Raw genomic sequence first — 25,197 nt, forward strand, 5'->3', positions numbered from 1 at the left:
CATTTATCCTAATGGTTTTTTGGTGGAGTGTTTAGGGTTTTCCTTTTGTAAAAAATATTTTATTTTAGAAAGCTCATGGGCAGGGGGAGGAGCAGAGGGAGAGAATCTTCAGGCAGGCTCCCTGCTGAGTGCAGAGCCCAACGCAGGACTTGATCTCATGACCCATGAGATCATGACCTGAGCCAAAAACCAAGAGCCAGATGCTTAACCAACTGAGCCGCCCAGGTTACCCTAGGGTTTTCTATATATAGTAAGTTTACTTGTTCCTTACCAGTATTTATGCCTTTATTTCTTTTTCTTGTCTGATGGCTGCTGCTAGAACTTCCAGAACCATGTTAAATAGAAGTGGCAAGAATGGACATTCTTATTTCTGATGTTAGAGGAAAAGCTCTTAGTTTTTTCACCACCAAATATGATGTTAGCTCTGGGCTTGTCATATGTGGTCTTTATTATGTTGAGGTATGTTCCCTCGAAACTCACTTTGTTGAGAATTTTTATTATGATTAAATGATGAATTTTAATGCTTTTTATGCATCTCTTGAGATGATCATATGTTTTTTACCCTTCATTTTGTTAATGTGGTGTATTACATGGATTGTTTTGCCGACATTGAACCATCCATTGCATCCCCAGAAAAATCCCAGTTGATCATGGTAAATGATTCATTTCATGTATTATTTAATGAGGTTTGCTGATATTTTGTTAGATATTTGCATCTGTGCGCATCAGAGCTATTGGCCTATAGTTTTTTTGTAATGTCTCTGGTAACTTTTACTTCCTCTTCTATTTTTTGGAATAATTTGAGGAGACTAGGTATTAACTCTTCTTTAAATGTTTAATAGAATTCACCTGTGAATCCATCTGGTCCTGGACTTTTATTGTTGGGAATTTTTGATTACCAATTTAGATTCATTACTAGTAATTGATATGTTCAGATTTTCTATATCTTCCTGATTCAGTTTTGAAAGACTGTATGTTTTTAGGAGTTTATCCATTTCTTCTAGATTATCCAGTTTGTTGGCGTATAATTTTTGTAGTAGTCTCTTTTGTACTTCTGTGGTGTTGGCTGTTTTCCTTTATTTCTAATTTTATTTTGTCCTCATTTTTCTTAATGAGTCTGGCTAAATGTCAGTTTTGTTCAATTTTTCTATTGTGTTTTTACTCGATATTTCCTTTGTTTTTGTTCTAATCTTATTTCCTTCCTTCTACCAACTTTGAGCTTTTTTTCCTTTTTCTCTAGTTCCTTTAGGTACACCTGTATTGCTATAAAGTTCCCTTTTAGATGTCCCTTGGGGCATCTAAAAGATTTGGATCACTGTGTCTTTATTTCCTCTCTGATTTTTGGTTGTTGAGTAGCATGGTGTTCAGTTTCCACATGTTTGTGTTTTTTTCCAGTTTTCTTTCTTGTAATTGATTTCTAGTTTCACATGGTTGTGGTCAGAAATGATGCATGATAGGATTTCAGTCTTCTTAAATTTATTGAGACTCGTTTTGTGGCCTAACATGTGATCTAGCCTAGAGAATGTACAATGCACACTTGAAAAGAATGTACATTCTGTTTTTGGATGGGATGTTCTGTATATAAACTGTTAAGTCCATCTGGTCTAATGTAGCATTCAAAGACACTTCTCCCTTTTAAAGGGAAAAAAATGACAATAATATATAAGAGACATTAACACCCACTTACATCAATGGATAGGTCATCCAGGCAGAAAATAAATATCTGTTAATACTTGCTTTATGTATTTAGATATTCCAGTGTTGGATGCATGGATCTTTACAGTTAGATCTTTAGATCCTCCTGTTGGATTGATGATCCCTTCATCTTTATATAATGCCCTTCTTTGTGTCTTGTTACAGTCTTTGTCTTAAAGTCTATTTTGTCTGATATAAGTATTGCTACCCCAGCTTTTTATAAGTATGTATCTGTCAATAATTAGTTTAAATGTAAATGGTCTAAATGCTCCTTGTCATGATTTTGATGCTTGCAGAAGCCCTTGAAGAACTCCAGAAAGTTTAAATGATCCTTTGATGGGGCACCTGGGTGGCTCAATCGGTTAAGCATCCTTGGGGGAAGTAGCATTACAAATGTCATCTGCAGGTTCTATTCCTACTTACAGAGTAGATGCTCTGTTAAATGTTAATTTATTAAATACTTTAAATATTTTAATATACTGAACATACATGAGTCAGTTATTTGAAAAGGCACTTTGTGTTTTGGTTATGCTGCAATATTTGAATATGCAGGTTAATTATGGTGTTATCACTAGTGCTCCATCAATATGAATTTTACCTCAGTGTTCTGCAAGCAGGCAGGAATGTTGCAATTATTAGGGAATCAGAACCGTTTAACCTTTATGGCTAGCAAAATAGTATAAGTAATGGTAAATATTAATTTTTTTCTGCAACAGATAATCTTTTCCCCTCTGAAATGAAGTATGCTTATGCTCAATCCAAGCCTTGGCAAAATTTTTAAAAGAAAAGAAAAAAAGAGGAATGGCTCATCTGATGTAGCAAAAACACATATAGATAGCCAGAACAAAGGAGCCTTTATGCCTTAATTTTATCACCTTCTGTTGTCAATTTTTCCCCAGGCCCAGATTATATCAAACAGAGATTTCAGGAAGGTGTAGATGCTAAAGAGAATCCAGAAGAAAAAGTACCAGAAAAGCCACCTACACCAAAGGAGTCTCCGCATTTTTATCGCAAAGGCACGACACCCCCCCGGTCTCCTGAAGCAAGTCCCAAGCAAAGCCACTCACCCCAGCCCTCCTCCCCAAAACCCACCAAGAAGCAGAACCCCAGCTCAGGGGCAAGACTCAACCAAGACAAACGGAGTGTGGCTGATGAGCATGTGACCCCCGTCGTCAATAAGCCTTTGATGTCAAAGGCTCCCACGAAGGAGGTAGGAGTCATGGTGCCCACGTCCAAGTACTCTGGCCGCCACCACATCCCCAACCCCAGTAACGGGGAACTGCATTCTCAGTACCACGGCTACTATGTGAAACTGAACGCTCCCCAGCACCCCCCAGAAGACATGGAGGAAGAGGAAGGATCAAGCCTGTCTTCCTCAGCGCTGGTGCACAAGCCGTCACCCAACAAATGGAGTCCCCCCAAATCTGTGACAAAACCAGTTGCCAAAGAAAGCAAAGCTGAGCCAAAAGCTAAGAAGTCTGAACTTGTTATACCAAAGAATCCAACAAACAACGATTCATGCCCTTCTTTGGAAAAAGAAGCCAATTCAGTAAGTTGTGCATGATGTGATTTTGCTTCCTTTTGGTTCCTTCAGATAGCAGTGTAAGGGTGACTTGCATCTTGATGATAGCTTGTCTAGCAAAAGTCTCGAAGAGCGTCGGCCATGGAAAATACATAGGCTACATAAGATAGAGCTTAGCACATTTGTACCCTGAGACAGCAAAGAACTCTCTGGGCAGAAACAAGTCCCTGTTCGCTCCGCCACCCACCTCAGACATCATTCAGGTAGCCGGCTTGTTCCTGCACCACATGTTAGCAAGGCTTTCCCCACACTTCTGGTAAGTTTTAGAGTAGCTTAGTTTGAGCTGCTATGACAACAGTGCTGTCAACTGGGTGGCTTAAGCAAAAAACCTTATTTCTTGTAATTCTGGAGGCTGCGAATCCCAAGATCAAGGTGCCAGGAACTGGGTTCTCAATGTCTGATGAGAACCCAGTTCCTGGTTCAGAGACCTTCTTGCTGTAGCCTCAAGCGGCTGAGAGAAACAGCAAGTTTTCTCCTGTCTCCTGTAAGGGCACGAATCCCATCAGGAGAGCTCCACCTTCATGACCCAGGGCTCACCTCCCAAACAGCCCCCTCCAGATACCATCACACTGGAGATTAGGGTTTCAACATATGAATTTGGGAGGAACACGTCATCCATGGTAGCTAACTCTCTGGCTAGAAGGGAATCATGGGCCCTGACAGAGCTCTAGCTGGGAAGAGGATTCCATCACCATTTGCTAGGTTCTTGGCCCTGCTTTTGAGCCTCACAAAAGACACAGTGTAAAGGAATGGATGGAAAACAAGACCTGTCTACATCTGTGTGCCTGATAAGACTCACTTCAGACCTAAAGAGACAAGCTAAAAGTGAAGGAAAAGATACTCCAGTCAGCATCTTTTCTAGGTATTGTGAGTTATTCTCCTAAATATTTTGTTTGGATTTTACTCAGTCAAGCTTTGCCCCTAGAACATTTTCTTTCTTCTCCACTGTTTAAAATTACTTTGGTCTTCTAACTTCCCAAGTATAACGGCTTCTAAAATTTTAGTTTTCTGGTAAGTGCTAGTTTTATTATCAATTAGCCTTGAGCATTTAAGGTTTTTAATTATTCAACCAGAAAGCTATATGTTACTGGTAAGTGTTACTTGATGAGCATGTAGAGATTTGTTAAATGATATATGGAATTCATACTTTATCAAATTCTATAGAATTGACAAAATCTTAAAAGTAATTATTAATAAGAAATCGACCAACTCATCTGTTGACCTGGTCACATGTTTTTGGATCAGAGGGTGTTGCACATTAAGTGTAGCTTAGGAAAGAAGCCACAGCTGACCTAATATTTACTAGTAACTTCTAAGACATTTGCATAAAGGTGTGGATTACTACAGTTGTATTATATTTAAGTTTTTTTCTTTCGTCTGTTCAGCAGGGTGAACCTGTTTACAGGTAAACAGTAACAGTGTTAAACAGTTGAAATTCATTTTTTTTGTTAACTTATATTTGATATTTCTTAGATTTATTTTGCTAACAAACACTGGTTCTCATCTTTTTTATCATCTAAATATAAATTGATCAGATTAACTACATTGACTTCCTGAGAGTCATCCTCTGTGGGGATAAATGGTTTTTAAGACAGACAAAGTTGATTGGTATTTGTTTTCCTGATTTACAAGAGTGAAATTCAAATGATGGAAGGCCATGTAGTTTCTACCTTGAGGTCCCAGTAGTGGGGTTCAGTTGACTTCTGGAACTCCATAAGAGGAAGTAAATGACTCAGTGTCCTACACACTATCTTTCTGTGAAATGTTACTACTGTTTGATAAATTCACAGCCTCCTTATTTAGAAAAAGTACCTTTTTTACTTATACGCAGAACCATCTGGTTCTTGGAGGTAACCTGTAAGCTGGTCTCTAGGGCTCCCTTCCATGTCCCATGAGAAAGGAGGCCTAGCACTCTACAGGCTCTGTCATTACAGGAACCAGAAGTCAAGATCGCCTTGGCACCTTCCTGTGAAGATTTTTTTTTTTTAAGATTTTATTTATTTGAGAGACAGAAATCACAAGTAGGCAGAGAGGCAGGCAGAGAGAGGAGGAAGCAGGCCCCCGCTGAGCAGAGAACCCGATGCGGGGCTCAATCCCAGGACCCTGAGATCATGACCTGAGCTGAAGGCAGAGGCTTTAACCCACTGAGCCACCCACGTGCCCCATCCTGTGAAGATTTTTAACAGTTAACCTTCCTTTCCTGATAACACAAAGCTGCCTTTCACTCTCCTGATGACTGTTTTCTGGACAGTTTAGAAGTGATAAAATCATCATAAAGGTAGTTAATGAACCATCTTTCAAACAAAGGAATACCACATTCAATTTTGAGATAGACCCTGTGTAAGTTAGAGGTTTATAAATATCTTGAAAATTCGTAGGAATATTCACAATGAAGCACACACTGGAGGAAGGACCAGACTGAAGCAGTGTTCGTTGTGGGCAACCGAGAGATCTAGTATGAGTCAGAATCGTCCTTTTTAGGGTGGTTGAATACACTGGGATCTGGAATTTTAGTCACCAGCTTATTGACTGACACAGGATACGCTGGCGGCTAAGGGTGTGTACTCTGGTGCCAGACTTCCAAGGTTCAAATCCCAGCTGGGTTGCTTCTCAGTCGTGTGACCTTGGGCAAGTTTCCTAACTGCTCTGTGAGTTGTTTTCCTCATCTCTACCTATAGCATAGGGTTGTTTTGAAGATTAAATGAGTAGTACTTACATAGCTCGTAGCACATAGTCAGTGCTCAAAAAGCAAAGGCCGTTATTGTTCCAACACGGTAGTAATTGAAGCATAAAATGGCTCATAAATATTCTAATAGGTTTTGACCCCTCCTCAAGATCACCCTGGATGTCCATCTCCTAGAAATACAGAAAATCTTCTGAGACACAGGCTAACACTTAGCAAATTAAGTACTTGATATGAGTGGTAAGAGACGAGGGAATATGCCCATATTACTGTATGACCCTTCTCAAGAAACGTGTGACTTCTATGGGCCATGGTTGCACACAGACCGATGTGCCATGGAAACATATTCTATGTGGAACCCACGTTTTTGTAGGATTTTGCAACGTAGCAACATGGGTAGGAGCCAGTACAGACATCATTGCCCCCTTATCATCAATCAGACCAGCAAGGGGACTTCTGACTAGCAATACTGACTAGTGAGAACTGCCTGCCCTTTTTCTTAGCCGTTACTCTCTTCCTAGTCTATTTTGAAATTTACCTAAACTTTCTTTTGAACTGTTGTAAAACTTAAGGCATCCGTTTCGTGTCAGTTTTGAACCACGTATACTCACACATTAAAACCCTATAAATAGTAAATACATATAAACTTGTCTATTTATACTCCACTTTTTTCCCATGTTTTTAGAGAAGTTTTAGATTTAACATAGACTGCAGTAACTTCTCAGAAGATTCCTCAGTTTTAAATGAGTAGTAGTCTTTTGAAGAAAAAAACCTATATTTCTTGAGGTAGAACTTCTTTACTTTCTAACTGCCTGAAAGTTCTCCCAGTCCAGACTTGCACTTTGTCCTGCCACAGCTTCTTCTATTACACCTGTCTCAGTCAGTCTTGAAAAGCAAGACTGATTTTTTTTTTTTCCATTTTGCTATTTTAAGCTACAACTGGCTACCACGGTCATGTTTATAAGACTTCACCTTAAAGCTTCCCATCCTGTGCCCAGCCTAGGTATCTGAAGAACACTGAGGCACATCTTGATATCTGCCTGTTAAACATAGCATTCCAGAATGTATTTTCCACCTGGTTGCTGTTGGAACTTTTTATTGCTGCCTTACCTTCATCTTCACTGAGTCATCTTAAAAAATAGCTTCATAAATGGAGTTGTACTAGTTGGATAAATATATAGATATAGGTTACATATTTATACATAAATATATATAAATATATAAATAAATAGATATTTATATATAAAATGGACATATATATATTTTTGGATGGAGATATATATAGATATATAGATATATGTCCATTTTATATTTATATATAAATATAAATTATATAATTTTATATAAATATATATATAAATTATATATATTTATATATAAAATGGACATATATCTATATATCTCCATCCTAAAATGCTAATGAATTCAAAAAGTTAGATAAATTCATGGAACCTTGTAAGGATTCATGACATGGGAGTTAAAGGTCCAGACACACCTTAGACTTTTTGAACTTAGATTCACTGAAGGCACTTTCTCTGTTTTTCTACTTTTCCTTGGTCCACTATAGGACACTGAACTCTACATAGTGTTGTTCTGACACCATATACTCCTCCTCATCTTTCATATCACTGTCTTCGGGAATTATGAATTAAATCCAATGACCCAGAACAGTAACATGAATCCAAACTTAACATATTCATGAGCAAAATCTAATCAAAGTTTGTGATAGCATTTCCTTCATTTCTGTGCTGCGTTCTGATGTTGAAAGATTATTTCAATTTTTTCTGAGATATAAGTATTTCCTACAGTAGACATTTTAAGTTGCTCATGATTGAAGAGTTACATAGATTAGGACCCTCCCAGTAACTTAGGAAACTATTCTAAAAACAGTTGGTCATATCAAGATTTAATGTTTTCTGCCACCACGAAATCAGAGCATATAGTTGAAAATGCCATTTTCAAGAACATGATTAGAAATTATTATTTTTAAACTAAGGCTTATGGCTATTACAGGGATGTAGAAAAAAAAAACCTAGCAGCTCTGAAGTAGACAAAGTTTAATTTTAGGTCTGTAATTTGTTTATGGATGAGTAACCTTGGACAGGACACTTAACCTTTCAAAGCTCTGTAATTTGTAATCACCTGTGAAGAAGAAACCATGTACCCAAAAATGCTCATTATTGGCCCACACCGGAAATAAATGTGCTTTTTCCTCCCCTTTACTTGGGATTTGGAAACTATGGTTTTTCTTCTTCCTAACAGTCCCCATCTCAAGGATACACATTTTTACTTTTCTCCCCACTCTGATTTTAGTAATCGCCTTGTTCTTCATTTAAGGCAGTGAATTAATAAAGTCAACAACCATGTCCACAACACCTGGAGAAGTACCAGATGATAACAGGTGTTCATAACGAAAGCCTGGATGAACAGGGCGGCCCATATGTGCGGGTGCACGGCGGTGAGCAGAGCACGGCTCCCGCCGCCATGGAACTCAGTCTAGCGCAAAGATGGAGATTAACAGGAAGTGACAACGTGCCAAGTGTTAGGCTAGACGAAGACCAGGGCACTCTGACCCCTGCCAGGGAGGCTGTGGCCCATCTGAGGAGGAGACCTCCTATAAGGATGAGACCCAAGATCCATACCTTACATCACGAGCACTGGACCAATTGAAACTTCAGTCTTCCTGCCCTCTGCCCCAGAATCACACCAGTACCGCATTTGAGGACTCTGTTAACCCTGTTGCATTGTAGCCTCGTTACATATTCAAATCTAGTACAACCGTTGCCTCACCTGTAAAATTACCATTGAAATACCCACCCCACCCACCTCGTAAGGCCAGTTTAGAACACAGTTAATGCTACATAAGAATTAGACACTATTTGAATAGTAAATACCGAGATCAGGTCTCTGGAAGAAGGATGGTCAAGCATGAGCAGCTCTGAAACAGTTGGGTCAATAAGGTTGGGTTTTGTTTGAACAAGTAAACAAAGTTTGGGTACCTTGGCTAGCTGGTATTTATTATAGCCATATTTATCAAAAAGAGGATTCTGCAGTTTGTTAAATAGAACTTGATTTCTGGAACGTGGTGGCTGTGAGCAAAGACGTGAAGAATTAGACCTGTAAGATCATTTCTGCAAGTGTTCCAACTTCCTGCTTATAATTTCTATTTCCTGGGTGGGTTGGTGTCCAAAACTCTCACCAGGAAAAGCAAGAGTCCTAAATTTTTTCCTGAGAGGCCTCAGGACCCTTTAAGATTTTAGTCTTTCTAACTGCCTTCCTGAGGAAATAATTCTTCCTCGTCTAAATTATACCCTAACAAAAAGTGCATAGCCACTTTCCATTAGTTCCTCACCCCATTACGGCAAACTCTCACCCAGACTATTGTCAAATGTTCTGAGGTAAATGAACTAGATTATTTGATAGCCATTTTTTTAGATTTAATCAAGACTGGATTCATTTCATAGTGAAAGTGAGGAGACGGCTCCATCTAAATGCGGCATTGCTATTTTTAGTTTATACCTTTTGGAGCTGCTGTCATTCGCTCCCACTTTATTTACTGCAACAGGGTTATTTTTTTGGTAATTGATTTTATGGTCTAGCTTATATGTGGATATTAACATGGAAACATTATGCTTGGTTTGTTCTGTTTCATTTCCAGGGCCCTAATTCAGTCATGATTGTCCTTGTCATGCTGTTGAATATCGGGTTGGCCATTCTCTTTGTTCACTTTCTGACTTGACTGGAATTAGGAAAGGTAAGAATAGCCTTAATTTCTATATAAAATCACTTTATATAAGATTCTTTTCCCATATTTGAATTTACATTTTTTTTTAACAACTGCATGTTGTCCTTCACTTTAATTTTGGCTGTGCCTGAATGTGATTCAACATAGTTACTTAATGATATAACTGTTTTGACCCTTCAGTGAAGTCATGACAACTAGCGGTGTTAGCCCGCAGTTCTCTGTTCTCTGCCGTGGCATCGTCAGCCCTTTAAATGGCACACCCCAGTCAGACTCAGACTCAGACTCAGGGAAGGAGGCTTGGAATTAGGATGGGATCGCGAAAGAGATGAAACTTGGAAAATTCAACCAGAGGACCTGTTCGGTCCCCCTGGGAATGCTTTGTGGCTTTGGGGGTCCTCTGGGAGCTGAAGCAAGCAGCCATGTCGGAGAGCAAAACTTAATAATCATTCTTTTTTAAACTCTGCTGAACCAGCCCCAGCCGGCGAAGTTCTTGGCATTGGCTACTCCATCTGTCCTAGCGGAGTGTGACTAAACTGGAAATGTATGGAGCTGCATTTTTTTTTTTTCCTAATGGAAGTCAACAGCTGCCTTACTATTTTACCATCTGACGTTTTTAGTAGGGAGCTGGGGAAACAAACGACTGCCCGAGGAACGCGGTCGGAGGATTGTGTTGCTGTGGCCATGGTTCCAACATTCACTCCTATCTCATTCGAAGAAATAGGTAGCAGCATCACTCACCAGTCTTATGGCACGACCTGCTGCTTTAACATCTCCTGGAATGTTCTGGGAGAGAACGTTTCGTTGGCTTGTGCACGACTATGTTCATTTTTGCCGTTTATTGAAGTAGGATGTATAGTCCTCTACAGCGTGTGGTCCTGGCCAGAGGAAACACACTTGTTGCATCTCAAGGAAAAGAAACAACAATTAATTCTAGAGAAGACATGTTTGTTGCGATAGCAGTACATCTTTTTTTATTTTTTTCATGCCCTTTAGTCGTCCTACACCTGTAATAGGCTGTTTAAAATTTAGCAGTGTTGAAGGCATTATACCTTCCTAAGAAATAATTTTAAATATTTTTAAACATTACTGAGATGAATCTTTTATGCACTTAGGTGGTGCTAAATTTTAAAAGCTGAAAGACAACAGAATTCTGAGAAGTGTAGTCAAAATGTTGCATGGATTGCAGTAATCAGCGTTTAAAGGATTCAGTTTCATTGCTGACGTACTTTACAACCAAATAAAATCTTGTCAGTGACTATGTTAATTCCCATGAAAGTTAAGCAAGATGCTATTAATAACTGCTCTGATCTTTTTTTTTTTTCCCTCCAACTTAAATTTTTGTTGAATACATTCAGGTAGAGCATAAAGCTTTGTTAAATCTCTGCTTCTCGATTTTATGCCTTTCGTGTTTTTCAAAGTCCTTTCGTAATTTTATTTCACATTTTAAAGGCTTAGACATTTTTATTTAAATACTTGTCTTTTGCAGTCGGTCCTTTGTTATTCTGATTTTTTTTGCTGTTTTATAATTCATCCTTTATTACTCAGAAGCATGCTTATTACTTGGAGACACTACGTGGTCTTTATAATTATTTAAAAAGAAATCAGGGGAGGAAAGGTACCTTAAATCTCTCTAAGACATTACATCGTGGAGAAGGAGCTAGCTATTCCTAAATATTTTCACGATCTGCATGGTTTAATTGGATTCTTTTTACCTTATTTGCTACCTTTTCAATGCAGAAGAGACCACTCACGTGTTAGCACAGGTGTGGACTGAATGCTTTGTCACCTGCAGGGTAGTAACCCAGTGATGTTTTTTGCAGAAGTGCAATATGTTGAGAATCCTGGGTGTGACCAATATGGAATAAAGAAGAAAGCAGAAAGAGAGCAAATGAAAATTACAACTTGTATATTTATTTATTTTTTACATTTTGCTTTGACTTTTAAATTTAGGAAGTACGTTTTTAGCCAAGAAACGTTTAAGCTCCTGTGTCAGTCTCCGTACTCTCACTGCGCCTTCCTAACCCCGTAGCTCTTGATGCTGGGAAAATTGATTTTTTTTTTAAATAAAATATTTAATCTTCTTAAGTGTTTATTTAAAATGTGTAATGCTTTGGAAATAATGGGTAACAGATAATTAAAGGATATGTTTATAAAGTAAGCATGTTGGTTCCATTTATAAATATATGTATGATTTATAGCTTTTTTAAAAACAAAGCTCAAATTGTTGGTATTTTTCTAAAATGTGCACAGCTGTATTTTACATGAAAGGCTCTTTCTAATGGGTTGTTATACTGTGCTCTACATTTTGGACAGCACATGAAGTCTGCCAATGTACTTAATAAAACATGACCTTGTTTATTTAAAGTTCCTTGCTGTGAAAAAGAACTCCCTACGTGTGAGTTCCTTTATTTATAATCCTCGAAACCAAAATGTCTAATGTACAGTTTTCACAACTGTATCCGCTCTAATAAAAAAAAAGTTGGTTATTAATAAAGTTGCAGGTGTATTTCCTTTGTGAGTAAATTACTGTCTTGAGTTGTATGGAATTTGGGGGTTGGTGGGTTGTATTAAAAGAAAGATCTGCTGAGAAACTGACAGTAGAAATTGGGTAGTAGAAAGCAGCCACATGGGAGGAGGTAGTTGTACCATTATTTCTTTCTACATTGCTTTCATCCTGGGCTTTTCAACTGATTTGGTAAAATAAGATTCCTTTTTCTGTTTAGTGCCTTCATTAATGGGATTAGTTCCTTAGCCAGGGTTTTAAGCCTGCTCCTGTTTTTAAGGAAAACTCAAAGTTGGAGTAAATCCACCTCCTGCAAGGGTACTTTTCAAGTAATTAAAGTTTTGGAGTCATTCTGCCCCAAGTAAGTTAATATTGTTGCTATGGTCCCTTTTGAGACACACTTCAGGAAGTTTGGGCACACTGTGCATAATAAACTTGCCACCACTAGAGTTTCCAGCCACTGGGCTCCCTCTGAAGCCCTTGGTACCGGCCCAGGGCACCCCAACCCCTAGCAAGCTGCCTATGAAAGACACTGAAAGGCCCACCTCCAAAACAGCTTCCCAGGGAGCCGCCATGGTGTTTTCACCTTCCCAAATGAGCCCATTCCTGTTGAAGGCTAAGGTCTTGCAGACCCCTGTATAAAGAATGCATGAAGTTACCACCTCTAAGTAGTCAAAGACTGAACAACTTAAGTGATTCATCTCCCAGTAAATCCTGAAAGAATGGAACACAGACTTGTCCGGAGCAAGCAGGAAAAGCACAGGGTGCTAGAAAGATTATCGATTCCCGGTTCAGGTCCAAACCACACGTTTTGATGGTGGAAGCCAAAGCTGGGGTGAAGACTTTGTGGTTGGGAAATCTGGAAAATATTCTCCATGCTCTTTGAATGCAGTAACTATTTCAGGAACAACGGTAAGCCGGCTCCCCAGGCATACGCTCGACGGCACTCGCAGCCCTCCTTCCACACTCTGGAAACTTGAGCAGCCTCGTCTTTCCCACTCAGTATGTGGCTGCACACGTGGCCTGTTCACGATCAGCACAGCAGAACCAGCGGCTCGTCGGGCTGAGTTTGATTAGCCTGGGTTTGTAAACTGTCTACATCCACCATTTACTTCTTACCCTGAAGGTACTGACAAGGACTTCTGTGTTCTGTACTAGCCCCTATAGGAGTCTCATGTATGGGAATAGGAGGGGAAATAACAAAATACATAGAATAAAATGAACAGTCTTGAATGCAGTGAATATGGATAAAATTCTCGGCTACGGTCATGGCTGATTATGGATTTTTCTCTAGTCTGTGTCCTGGTTTCCTCATCTATAAAATGGGTGTAACTAGAGCCCTGACTTTCATAGCGTGGTTGTGAAGGTGAAATGAGCTCATTTAAGTTAAGGGCTTAGTAACTGTTGTGTTAGGCTTTGCCAGTTGGAGGAACGAAGAAAAAAATTTTTAATTTCTGTAACTGTCTCAAACACAGTAACACATAGAGTGAGATTCCACTATAAAAGCCTGTTTTTAAAAGTTAATTATGCCACAGGTCATATTATGTTCTTTCTTCAGTAGTGAGGACTGTAAAAATCAAAGGCCATACTTCACCACAGAGTGCCTTCTCTATGCTAAAATGCAATTTTCTGCATAGTGTGGTGTGAGACGTTTGTTTTACAAGGAATGTTCACGTCAGTGACATTAGATTCCTACAGGACCCCTTGGGAAGAATTTCTGCAGTTAAATGACTTGCCCAAGGTTGTATAGCCAAAAAGTCATAAAAGTTTGTATCCGAGTCCCAGATCGGATTCTAAATGTGCTTATTCATTTCATATTCTTGGTTAATATTCCTCCACACTGTCATACTTACCAACCATAAAAGGCCAGAAAACATGGTAAAATGCAGGTAATAGTACGGGTTGAATGAACCCATTTCCGTAAGTCCCTTGATGTCACTTGGTTAATATAATAACTACAGTAGAGTTTATTAAAAGTTCTGAATAATGTATTTACAGTCCTGTTTAATGACTTCTAGTAAGGTATTTATGATAATTTTGAACCTTATAGGCTTAGCATCTAAATGATGTTTTGGAGTGAGAAGCATGTTATACATGAACTATGTGTGTGTTTGAACTTGATTTCAAGGATTAACCCAGAAATTGCCCATTGCATCCAGAAGACCTAGAAGATTTAGACAAATACCAGGACGTTCTTTTGTGACATCATCCGTGTTCCATACAGTGTACTTGGTATGCTCTTGATCCCAAATCTGATTTAGGTAAACTATTAGAATTAACTCTAAAGCAAAGCCCTAAGGTCTGTTTGGCTGGTGATTAGGTAAGCAGCTCACATACCAACATAAAGAATATAGCAATCTTTGAACAGAATTCTGGCGAAACGATCTGGAGAGACAGACTCAGAGGAAGATTACAGTACTCCTGGACAAGTCTTTCCTTCCCATCCTTGCCCCACACAAGCTCATTCATGAAATGTCAAGAACATCAAGGGTCCAATGGAATTATGATAATACTTACTTCAGGGAAAGCAACGGAGGTCTTTGGTTTTAGGAATGTATGTCACATGTCACATTCCTGCCACATATTATGGCACATACTTGGAAGAAAAGAATCTGATGAATATCATGTCCCCCATGCAATAAAAGCAGAAGCAAAGATGAGAAAAAGCCAAAGGTCCCGTAATCTTCTCATGTTCTGGCCATGTTCTAACAACAGCTTCCAACCACCAGAGCAGATGCCTAGAGTCAGGGAGCTGCTTCTGACAGAGGCCAAGAGGATGCTCAGACATAGCCTTTTATTTTATTTTATTTTATTTTATTTTATTTTATTTTATTTAAGATTTTATTTATTTATTTGACAGAGAGAGAGAGAGAGAGAGATCACAAGCAGGCAAGGAGGCAGGCAGAGAGAGGAGGAAGCAGGTTCTCCGCAGAGCAGAGAGCCCAATGCGGGGCTCGATCCCAGGACCCTGGGATCATGACCTGAGCCGAAGGCAGAGGCTTTAACCTACTGAGCCACCCAGGCGCCCCATAGATTTTGTATTTTAAAAGCAAGTTTACATCAGGTAATTGGGCCAAATCAAAGCAGAGGTTGGACACATCCAGATCTGCATAATATTTAAAAGGATAGACAGCTATCATTTCAATCTGTGGTTACTCATCAGCCCACTGAAACCAAGCAAGAATTTGGGTCGTAATCGCAACACAAGAAAGCAAGTGCCAAAGAATGCATTACATCTGCGCCCAAAATAAAGTTTGATGCTATCTACTTCTCATTTGTTTGGCATGATACATGTAATGTGGAGGATCAGCATGATTTTTCACTTCTCAATGTCCACTTTATTTCCCAATATGTACGTACTTTACAATTTAGATTTCTTCCATTAGGATGTTGTGCAAAGGAATCTCTATTTTTTCCACTCTTTCCTTCACAAAAGAGTATTACTAATCTCAAAGACCCTGGACTGTATTCTGGGGTTTCTCTTGGTTCACTCCAACGATCAACAATTTACCCTAGTTTGTGTTGACATTCTAAAGACTATTTGAGTAAATTATAAAGGAAGGACTGCAAACCTATCTGCGACCCTGTTCTGAGCTCTCAGGGAAAGAGAGGGGGTGGTTATTTAATTTTTTTCAATATTTTATTTTTTTAAGTAATTTCTACACCTAATGTGGGGTTCCAACTTACAACCCCAAGACCAAGAGTCATACACTCTGCCTACTGAACCAGCCAGGCACTGCCTCCCACTTCCCTCTTTTTTTTTTTAAGATGAACTTTCAGGAATTTTAATGTGGCGTGTGTGTTTAGTACCCTGCCTGAAGCCTTAGTGCCCGGCAAAACCTGAGCTCTCCATTGTGCGGAACCATGGCTCCCTGTCAGTCCGTACAGCAGCAGCATGCTTAGAGACAAACAATTTCCCAGTGCAGTTTGACCAACATGTCAGCTTCCTTGAGAATATGAATGCAAATAGAGAAGCATAAAAAGGCTTCAATTCAGGCATGCCACTCTCTCAGACACAAGTTTCTAGAACCAGCCACACACTTCCTTTGGAATTATCCTCCTGTTCATGAGGAGGTTCAATGTCAAATGGACATTATAAGTCCATTTTGGTACACTCTAAGGACTGTTTTGGGGTCTGTAAAATGGGAACAATAGTATCTGCCTTATAGTGTCTGGGGTTTTTTTTTTTAAGATTTATTTTGAGAGCACGAGAGTGTCTGCACACGGTGGGGCGAGGGGAAGAGGTAGAGAGAGCAGCTCAAGCAGGCTCCATGCCGAGTGCAGAGCCCGACTCAGGGCTCAGTTTCACAACCTTGAGATCATGACCTGAGCCAAAACCAAGAATCAGATGCTTAACCAACTGAGCTAACCAGGCACCCCCATAGCGTTTTTATAAGAATCAAAGAGAGAACTTCAATTAGCTCCCCAACATGTGGTAGACTCTCAACATATAGTAGGTACTATTACACTTAATTGTCTCAACTTTATCAGCAATTTTTACTTATTCTCTCCTCAAACATTTGTTAGGTACCATTGAAATAACTTTCTCAGCCCAAGACAGAGCGGCCCTCTCCTGGGGTGCCTTAACAGCAAACTAGGACTTAAATAACTTTTGGGTCCCTGTAGAAAGCAAGTGCCGAAGAATGCATTACATCTTGATCAGAAACACAATATATCCCATCAGCCAATCCCCACACCCCAAGCCAACTCTGGGTCGCTTGCCCCAAACAGGTGTGGCCCCAACCAATCAGATATTTCTATTTTTTTTTTATTCTTTTACCTTTATTCTTTTCCTGCCTTCTACCCCATTTTGCAGGTCTCCAAAAGGAGACTCTTCACTTGATGAAGTGTCAAGTAGTTCATTTATAACTTTTCTTGACTATTTTTAATAGTACTTAATTGTTTTTTCTTTAAATTCACCGAAATGTAATTCTTCCGTCATGAAGCAGCGGCCCTCCTGCACTATGCCTTCTGCATAGCAAACCAGCTGTACTTTGAAGAGTTAAATGAGTTCCTTCTCAAACCCGAAGGAAAGACAATAAAAATCAAAGCTCTTACTGACCATCTGGAAGATACACTAGTGGGCATGGATGCATTTCTCATTAGAAGCTTAGGAATACTTAATACGGAACACTCATACTAGCACAACTATTCATTAATGTCTATTACTCACAAACACTGCATGATCAAAAGATACAATTAAGGTGCATGAGAAACGAGCCGACAAAGACTTGCCATAATGATTAGACTCTCAGTTATAGGAACAAACTTCCTGAGGTAGGACGCAGGAAGATGTTCACTGATACGCAGAAATGTGTTAATTTCCCAGCTCTTATATTTAATCACGATGGTTATGAACATAGGCAAATAAATGGTCTAGCTTCAAAGAAAAGTAAAATACATCTAATCAGAAATAATAGCATGGTAAAAATATCATCATGTCAGAGCTTCCAGAGCTGAGTAGTTAGTGTAACATCCATTAGTTTATAAATTCATCATCAATATTTATAAAGAACAGAAAAGAGACTAAGAAGTTACCTGCTCCATTCAATGTAGACATCCTGACAGCTTATCTCAAATCCTGCATTAAGCTAAACTTGAGTGCTTTTCTTCAATAGGAAACAGGAAACAATTCTCCTGCTTGAAACATATTTCATTGACTGTTTTAAGGAAAACCTGACTTTAGAAGAAAGTCACCTCCTGGGACTTTAAATAGCTTTTATGTCATTAAAACACACACTTTCCCACCCCCGCCCCCTCACCAAATCTCATTCTGTATCAACCACAACAGGAAGGAGAAGATTTCAGTGGTTTTCAAACTTCAATGAGCATTAGAATCACCTGAACAGTAAAAACATTGCTGAGCCTCACCCTGTCAGTTTCTGATTTAATCGTTCTGGGAATTTGCATCTCTAATGTGCTCCTTAGTGATGTTGATGCTGCTGGCTCCGGGACCAAAGAGCAGAGTAGAAAAGAATACGACACAACAGACTAGCATCTGTTATCACAACATTATTTGATCCTTTTAACAGATCCAAGGACTTAGATAACTTTTGAACTTAGAATTTAGGTAACTTCCCTATTTTGCCACGAGAAACCCAAGGCTGAGAGGGGTGAAGAGAACTGTTGAACAAAACACAGCTGATTAACAGAAACAAGACTCCTACCCAGGTGTGTCTGGCTGCAAGTCCTACGTCTTTCTCCTATGTCTCAACAGCTCATCTGTCCTCTGGCCACCAAAAGGTTAGAACATAGACCATGGCCAAGTTGTTCTGACCACTGTCAGGCAAAGCATGAACGCTGAGTCCTTAAGTTCAATGGAACAAAACACTGATGTCTAAGATTGAAGGTAGTGCATAGTGCATTGCCCATCGCTTGAAGGAAACTCATTCTCAAATCCACGCAGTGGTTTCTCTGTAGCCATTTCTCTCAAACTACATAGGACACTAGACCTCATTCTTCTATGATTCACACACTCAAATACTTCCATTTGATCAGGCGTGTTCATGTTTGCAAGCCTACACATAACTCTTCCATCTGTGTAGACTTTCTCCTCTAGTTTTGACAGGAAAAAAAAAAAAACTATGTCATTAAAGATGACAACAGTATCTGCATGTACAGATTCTATCACGTCCTGCTGACCTTCCTCATCAATCACCCATCTCCAAGAGGAAGCCTGATTATCAAAGAAGAGAGAAGGCAGAGATTGCCAGGAAGCAAGGGGGCTTTTAGGAAAACATCCTGGTCCTTATTTTTGTCAAGAGACAAGTGTGGGATTGAGGAAATTAATCTGTCAAAGAGCATCAGACAAGTTCCCTATCTGCTTCAGAGAGTCTATGTTCAACACTGAGATTTTCCACAAATGGCAAGAAAAGACAAGACACAGAAGAGAAATACACAAGGGTTGATAAACATGAAAAGATGCTCAGTCTGACTGCTAGCCAGGGAAATGCAGATTAAAATAATTAGATTTTCAAAATTCAGTGCTTTCCACATTAACCACATTCTTAGTTGAGATGGAAGAGGAGTTTGATTTGGAATCAGCACTAGATCTCGACTCCATAGCATCTACTTTCTTATCCTGGGAAATGTTCCCAGGCTCCAAGGAATGTCCCTCTTCAGTTACTGCAGACCACCTAATTTGATTTTTAGCACTTTACTGCATGAACCATTTGTTTTTTCAAATCTATCTCCACTAATAGGCTGTGCTCCCTTTACAGGTGGGATTTTGTCCCTGGTCTCTTACCCAACAGTGCCTGGCACATGCATATGTCCAGTAAGACTGATGAGTGAATTCATAAAACCAAAATAACCTTGGGATGCCTGGGTGGCTCAGTCAGTTGAGCATCTGCCTTTGACTCAGGTCATGATCCTGGAGTCCCAGGATCGAGTCCCCAAGGGGGTTCCCTGCTCAGCGGAGAGTCTGCTTCTCCCTTTGCCTCTCATCCTGCTCATATGCTCTCTATCAAATAAATAAATAAGATCTTTTTAAAAAAATGAAATAACCTTGCCCACTTGGAACAGCTTACTCACTATTGAAAGAAAACCATCTTCTGCAACATGCTCTGAGGACATGACCCCCAATTCTTACATCTATTGTCATAGTAATATTAATATTACTATGCTAAATGTGGGGGTGGGGTGAATATTTATGGAAGAGTAAGAATTTTTAAGCATATGTAGAAATCCTGTTCAGGTATTACTCATTTCTATTTGGCAAAAATTATGACTGAGAGCCTTTGTAAAAGTAGTTTGCTAAGCAATTTGATAATATATCCAAAGAGGCCAACAGATTGTCTATCTTATTACGAAGATGATTTCTAGTAAGAAAAGTTTGAAGTTAAGCAAGATGAGTAAGTTCTAGAGGTCTGCTGTACAACATTGTGCCTGTAGATAACAGTACTGTATTGTGCTCTTAAAAATCTTCCAAGAAGGGGGACACCTGGGTGGCTCAGTGGGTTAAGCCTCTGCCTTCGGCTCAGGTCATGATCTCAGGGTCCTGGGATGGAGTCCCGCGTCGGGCTCTCTGCTCAGCGGGGAGCCTGCTTCCCCCTCTCTCTCTGCCTGCCTCTCTGCCTACTTCTGATCTCTCTCTCTGTGTGTGTCAAATAAATAAATAAAATCTAAAAAAAAAAAAAAAAAAAATCTTCCAAGAGGGGTTCTTGGGTGGGTCACTCGGTTAAGGTCTGAGATCAAGTCCCACATCCACCTCCAGGCTCAGCAGGAAGTTGGCTTGAAGACTTTTCCTCTGCCCCTCCCCCCACTCAATGGCTCTTGCTCTCTCAAATAAATAAATCTTTTAAAAACATCTTTTAGGGGCACCTGGGTGGCTCAGTGGATTAAGCCTCTGCCTTCGGCTCAGGTCATTATCTCGGAATCCTGAGAGCGAGCCCCACATCGGGCTCTCTGCTCAGTGGGGAGCCTGCTTCCCCCCCTCTCTCTGCCTGCCTCTCTGCCTACTTGTGATCTCTGTCAAATAAATGAATAAAACCTTTAAAAAAAATCTTTTAGGAGGATAAATCTCATGTTGTGTTCTTACCACAATAAAAATTTAAATTACTTCTGAACACCTTGAAATGTTTTCAGGCATTTGGGATTACATGGATGGTGAACAGATGCCAGGAGCTCATTCAGAGTTCAGAGTTCCTGATTCTTTATTTGCCTCAGAGTGGCAACTATGGAGGAGAAGAAAAATGGACAGATTAGAGCAACACTGAGGAGAGAGAATTAACCCAAAGTGGTGAATTTAGTATGGAGAATAAGGGGAAAGTCGGATTCCAAAATGATGTCAAGTTCAGGCTTGAGCCACTGAGTGCTTGTTAGAGTCCCTAATAGGGTAGATGGGAGGAGGTGTGCACAGGATCCCAAAGACATAGAAAACTGAAAACTAAAGTTTGAGACACAGTGGACCTGGGGGGTTTGTGAGATGGGATCAGAGGAGAGAACGCCATTGGGTATGTGGGCCTGAAGTCCCAGAGAACTCTGTGATCAGGTGGTGTACAGGCACGTGGTGAAGGAAAAACACCCAGCAAGGATTTGTTTTTCTCTTTACAAATTTTCTATCCATTCTTCAGAGCAGGTCTCTCCACAAGACTACAAGATTCTTGTAATTGATACTTTTTAATTGCCTCTCTTCATAGAAGTAACTATTTTGTCATTAATTTCACTAATTCAGGCTTAATTATTGCAGAGGTATTTGAAGTTTTTCTAATAACTTCTTTTATGCCTGAGTCTGAGGTCCCTGAGTATCACATCAAATGTACAATTTTTCTAACTCATTGTTTAACAAAGAATTTGACAGTTAAACTACTGTGTATATCTGTGAATACTTAACCATTCTTTAGATGAATCATGAAGGGTCAAGAAAGTTTTCCTTCGTGAGGGGGAGGAGGAGGAGCCTGGGCCTGGCCATCAGGCCCGAGGGCAGAAGAGGGCAGCTGCTAATCACTACTGCACAAGCCCCTTCCTGCACGAGGTGGGACTGGCTTCTTTGTCCTCCTTCCTGTTGTTTCAGTTTCCTGTGCCACTGAGCCTACCACTGAACTCATAGATAAATTTAAGAATAAACAACAAAGTTTGATCTTGAAGTTCACCAATATTTTTTAGTTATTACCTGGATGGAAAGATCCACTATTTGTTTACTGAAATAAAAATGGGGGTGGAGAAGAAGTTTTAAAAAAAAGAGAATTAAAGCTTCAGTAGGTCTTGGGAACCAAAAAGGCAAATAAATCTCTTCTACTAAAATGGTCTTTCAGTTCTTCTACAGAGAGATTACCTACTCATCCATGAAAATGTGCACTGATAAAGTTAAAAGATAAGTTAAAAGATAAGTCACTAGATAAACCAGAACTCTTAAGTTTGCCAAATCTTATGTGGAGATCTCAGCTACCTAAAAATCTACCTCTAGGGAGGGGGGTTGGGGGGGTGGGGTTATGGACATTGGGGAGGGTATGTGCTATGGTGAGTGCTGTGAAGTACGTAAACCTGGCAATTCACAGACCTGTACCCCTGGGGATAAAAATATATGTTTATAAAAAATTAAAAATTAAAAATTAAAAAAAAAAATCTACCTCTAGGTCAGGGACTAGTTATGAGGCAATCCCATTCCTCTGCCAGATTTTTGCTTTCTCAGACTCTTTTAATCCTTGGTGGTGACCATGTGACCTAATTCTAGCCAATGAAACTTTGCTGAATCTTCCAGAAAGGTTTTTACTTTCCTGATAAAAGGGATAGGTAGCAGAGAACTCAGTGTTGCCCCACCTTCCTCTTTTTTTTCTGATTTGAATGTAGGTGTGATGTCTTCTGCTATGGCAACTACCTTGAAACCATGAGGTAACAAGCATAAGAACGAAAACTTAGCAAGAATGGGGAAGCAGAAAGCTGGAAAAAGTTTGGTTCCTTAATAACATTCTTGAAATTTTCTTGTTAAATTAGAAATGTCATTATGGTTTAATCCCCCTTTAAAAAATATTCTCAGCTGCTGCTAAAAAAGTAATAAAAGGAGGGAAATGATTCCAACATTGTATGAATATAAAAGAGATCATCAACAGTATTTATGCTTATTGTTTGCATCTCCCCTAAAAAGAAGAGATAATTTTATAAATCAATTATTTCTGTGCTTGAGAGAATTGGACTTCTAAAACACACGAGACCTGTTCCTCAAAAAGTTAAAAATAGAACTACCCTACAATCCAGCAATTCCACTACTAGGAATTTACCCAAAGGACACAAAAATACAGATTCAAAAGGGCACATGCACCCCGATGTTAATAACAGCTTTATCAACAATAGCCAAACTATGGAGAGAGCCCAAATGTCCATCAACTGATGAATGGATGTGGTATATATATTTATATATACGTACAAATGTGTGTGTATAATATTATATGTTTTATATATATATATATATATACACACACACACGTAACATTATATATTATATACAATATATATAATACCTATATTATATATATATGTATATAATGGAATATTACTCAGCCATCAAAAGAATGAAATCTTGCCATTTGCAACAACATGGATGGAGCTAGAGAGTATATTACGCCAAGTGAAATAAGTCAGTCAGAGAAAGACAAAAACCATATGATCTTACTCATATGTGGAATTTAAGAAACAATACAGACAACCATATGAGAAGGGGGAAAAGAAAAAAAGTCGGGGGGGGGCAGACACAACTGACTCTTCACGACAGAGAATAAACTGAGAGTTGATAGAGGGAGGAGGCGGGGGAGGGGCTGGATGGGTGATGGGCATTAAGGAGGGCACCTGTTGTGATGAGCACTGGGTGTGGTATGGAAGTGATGAGTCCCTGAATTCTACTCCTGCAACCAATATTGCACTGTATGTTCACTAACAATCACATTGAAGACCTGAAGAGACATCAGCACCAACCCTTGACTCCTTCATGGGGCTTCCCTGACAACTCAACCAGAATGGTTTGCTCTCCTCTGTAGGTCCATCCGGCCCACCCACACCCCCAAGCTCATAAATTGCACTAATCAGTCTCTACCCAGTCACTGCCATTTGAGTGCTGATTGTGTACTGGCCTGTTGCAAATGCTTCATGACATTTTCTCATTAAATTCATTCTTTATAATAAATAACTGTAGGGAGCAGTCATCGTTACCCCAGATTTACAAGTGAAAAACAACAAATCGGGCTCCATGAGGTAATACATAGCCAATGGCAGTCTCTCAGCTAGTAGTAACAGGGCTAGAATTTGAAACCAGGTCTATTTTTGAAGTCTGTCTCATAGGGTTTGTGAGAACTCACTTCCCAGTTTGTTTTAATGGCATTATCTGCCACTGTTCCATCCGAGCTGACTTCTCTTTGAGGAAGCCATTGTTATTTCCCACACATCCTGCCTCCAGTGTCTCTTAAATGATCCCCTCCTTTCCAGTCCCCTCACCACCATTCTGATTTGGCTCCTGGTAACAACCAGGCAGGGCATCACAGAAACGTCCAAACTGGTCTCCCTGCCCCCAGTCTGCTCTTTCTATTGCTCCTGCTAGGACTTGCCAGAGAGACAAAGCCAAAGCTCCAAACCCGTGACCTCCTTATTATAGAATGTACACGCACTTCTTCACTGCCCTAAAAATGAGAAGAAACAGGGGAATGCCCCTGCCCCCTGGCATTCACAGGACCACTCCAGACACTTTCCAGCACAAAGCCCTCATGTCTGAAGAAGGATGATCAGAGGCTCTCCCCTAGTGAGATCCAAGCCAAGTCTTGACTTTCCAACTGGCCAGCACTTGGCCAGAGAACTTAGCCAGCAGAGGGGCAGAGAGCCACACAGAAAACTCACTGGAAATTTGAGTGTTAAGTTTATACAACCACAGACCAGCCAGGTGTGCACCGTCCTGTCATTGAGGTACAAGGACAGTTCCTGGGGTCCCTGAGTTCCAGGAGCTGCTTAGCAGTTAAAGGGACCCTGCAGCTCTGGCCAGCCAGATTTTCCAGGTTCACCCTGACACAGCTTCAGGCTGCTGTGCTTAATACTAAGACAGCGCTGCCAGGGGTGGGGGAAGGGTGGAGGGGCCATGTCTGTTTTTTAAAATTACAATTTTATATGCATAAATTGGAATAAAGAATAACTTGCTTCTTTCATCACCTTAACTATAGAAAGTACATCCCGTGGAACTCTCCCTGTAGAGGTTTACAGATGTTGGATTCTCCATTCAGCACATCAGCAATCCTTTTCAGTATGAAAGGATCTCAAAAGACTGAGGTCTTTAAGTGCCCTTCCTGGAATCTGATTCTCCTTCTGGCTCCATGTGCTCCCCCATTCCCAGCCAGGCCCTCCCACCTTTCCTTTCCCATGCTCTGTACCTCTCTGCATCCCACGGAGTAGTGGCAGAGGCATTTGGAAGACGAGTGCTTCCACTCAAACTGCTCCCTGCCCCTGACCCCTGCTGCCACTCACTGCCCCCCCCCACCCCACCCCCACACACTCTCTCTGCCTATCCCACCAGG

The 25,197-nt window shown here is 40.0% G+C and overlaps 1 protein-coding gene across 3 annotated transcripts in view; it reads left to right on the forward strand.

The window, feature by feature from the left end:
* Positions 1-12,195, forward strand: part of JPH1 (junctophilin 1) — an 83,096-nt gene extending 70,901 nt beyond the window's left edge. Inside the window, exons 4-6 of one of the 3 annotated variants that reach the window (XM_032869171.1) lie at positions 2,595-3,244; positions 9,619-9,714; positions 11,526-12,195. In XM_032869171.1, the coding sequence (XP_032725062.1) occupies positions 2,595-3,244; positions 9,619-9,699 (731 nt within the window). In that variant the 3' untranslated portion in view covers positions 9,700-9,714; positions 11,526-12,195. Of the gene's footprint in view, positions 1-2,594; positions 3,245-9,618; positions 9,715-9,885; positions 11,206-11,525 lie in introns of those variants that run through there. The other 2 variants (XM_032869170.1, XM_032869172.1) reach the window with 2 other exon arrangements.
* The last annotated feature ends 13,002 nt before the right edge of the window (positions 12,196-25,197 follow it).

The sequence above is a fragment of the Lontra canadensis genome, unplaced genomic scaffold (assembly GCF_010015895.1).
Source record: "Lontra canadensis isolate GAN:19392208 unplaced genomic scaffold, GSC_riverotter_1.0 scaffold37, whole genome shotgun sequence".
Taxonomy (NCBI): Eukaryota; Metazoa; Chordata; class Mammalia; order Carnivora; family Mustelidae; genus Lontra; species Lontra canadensis.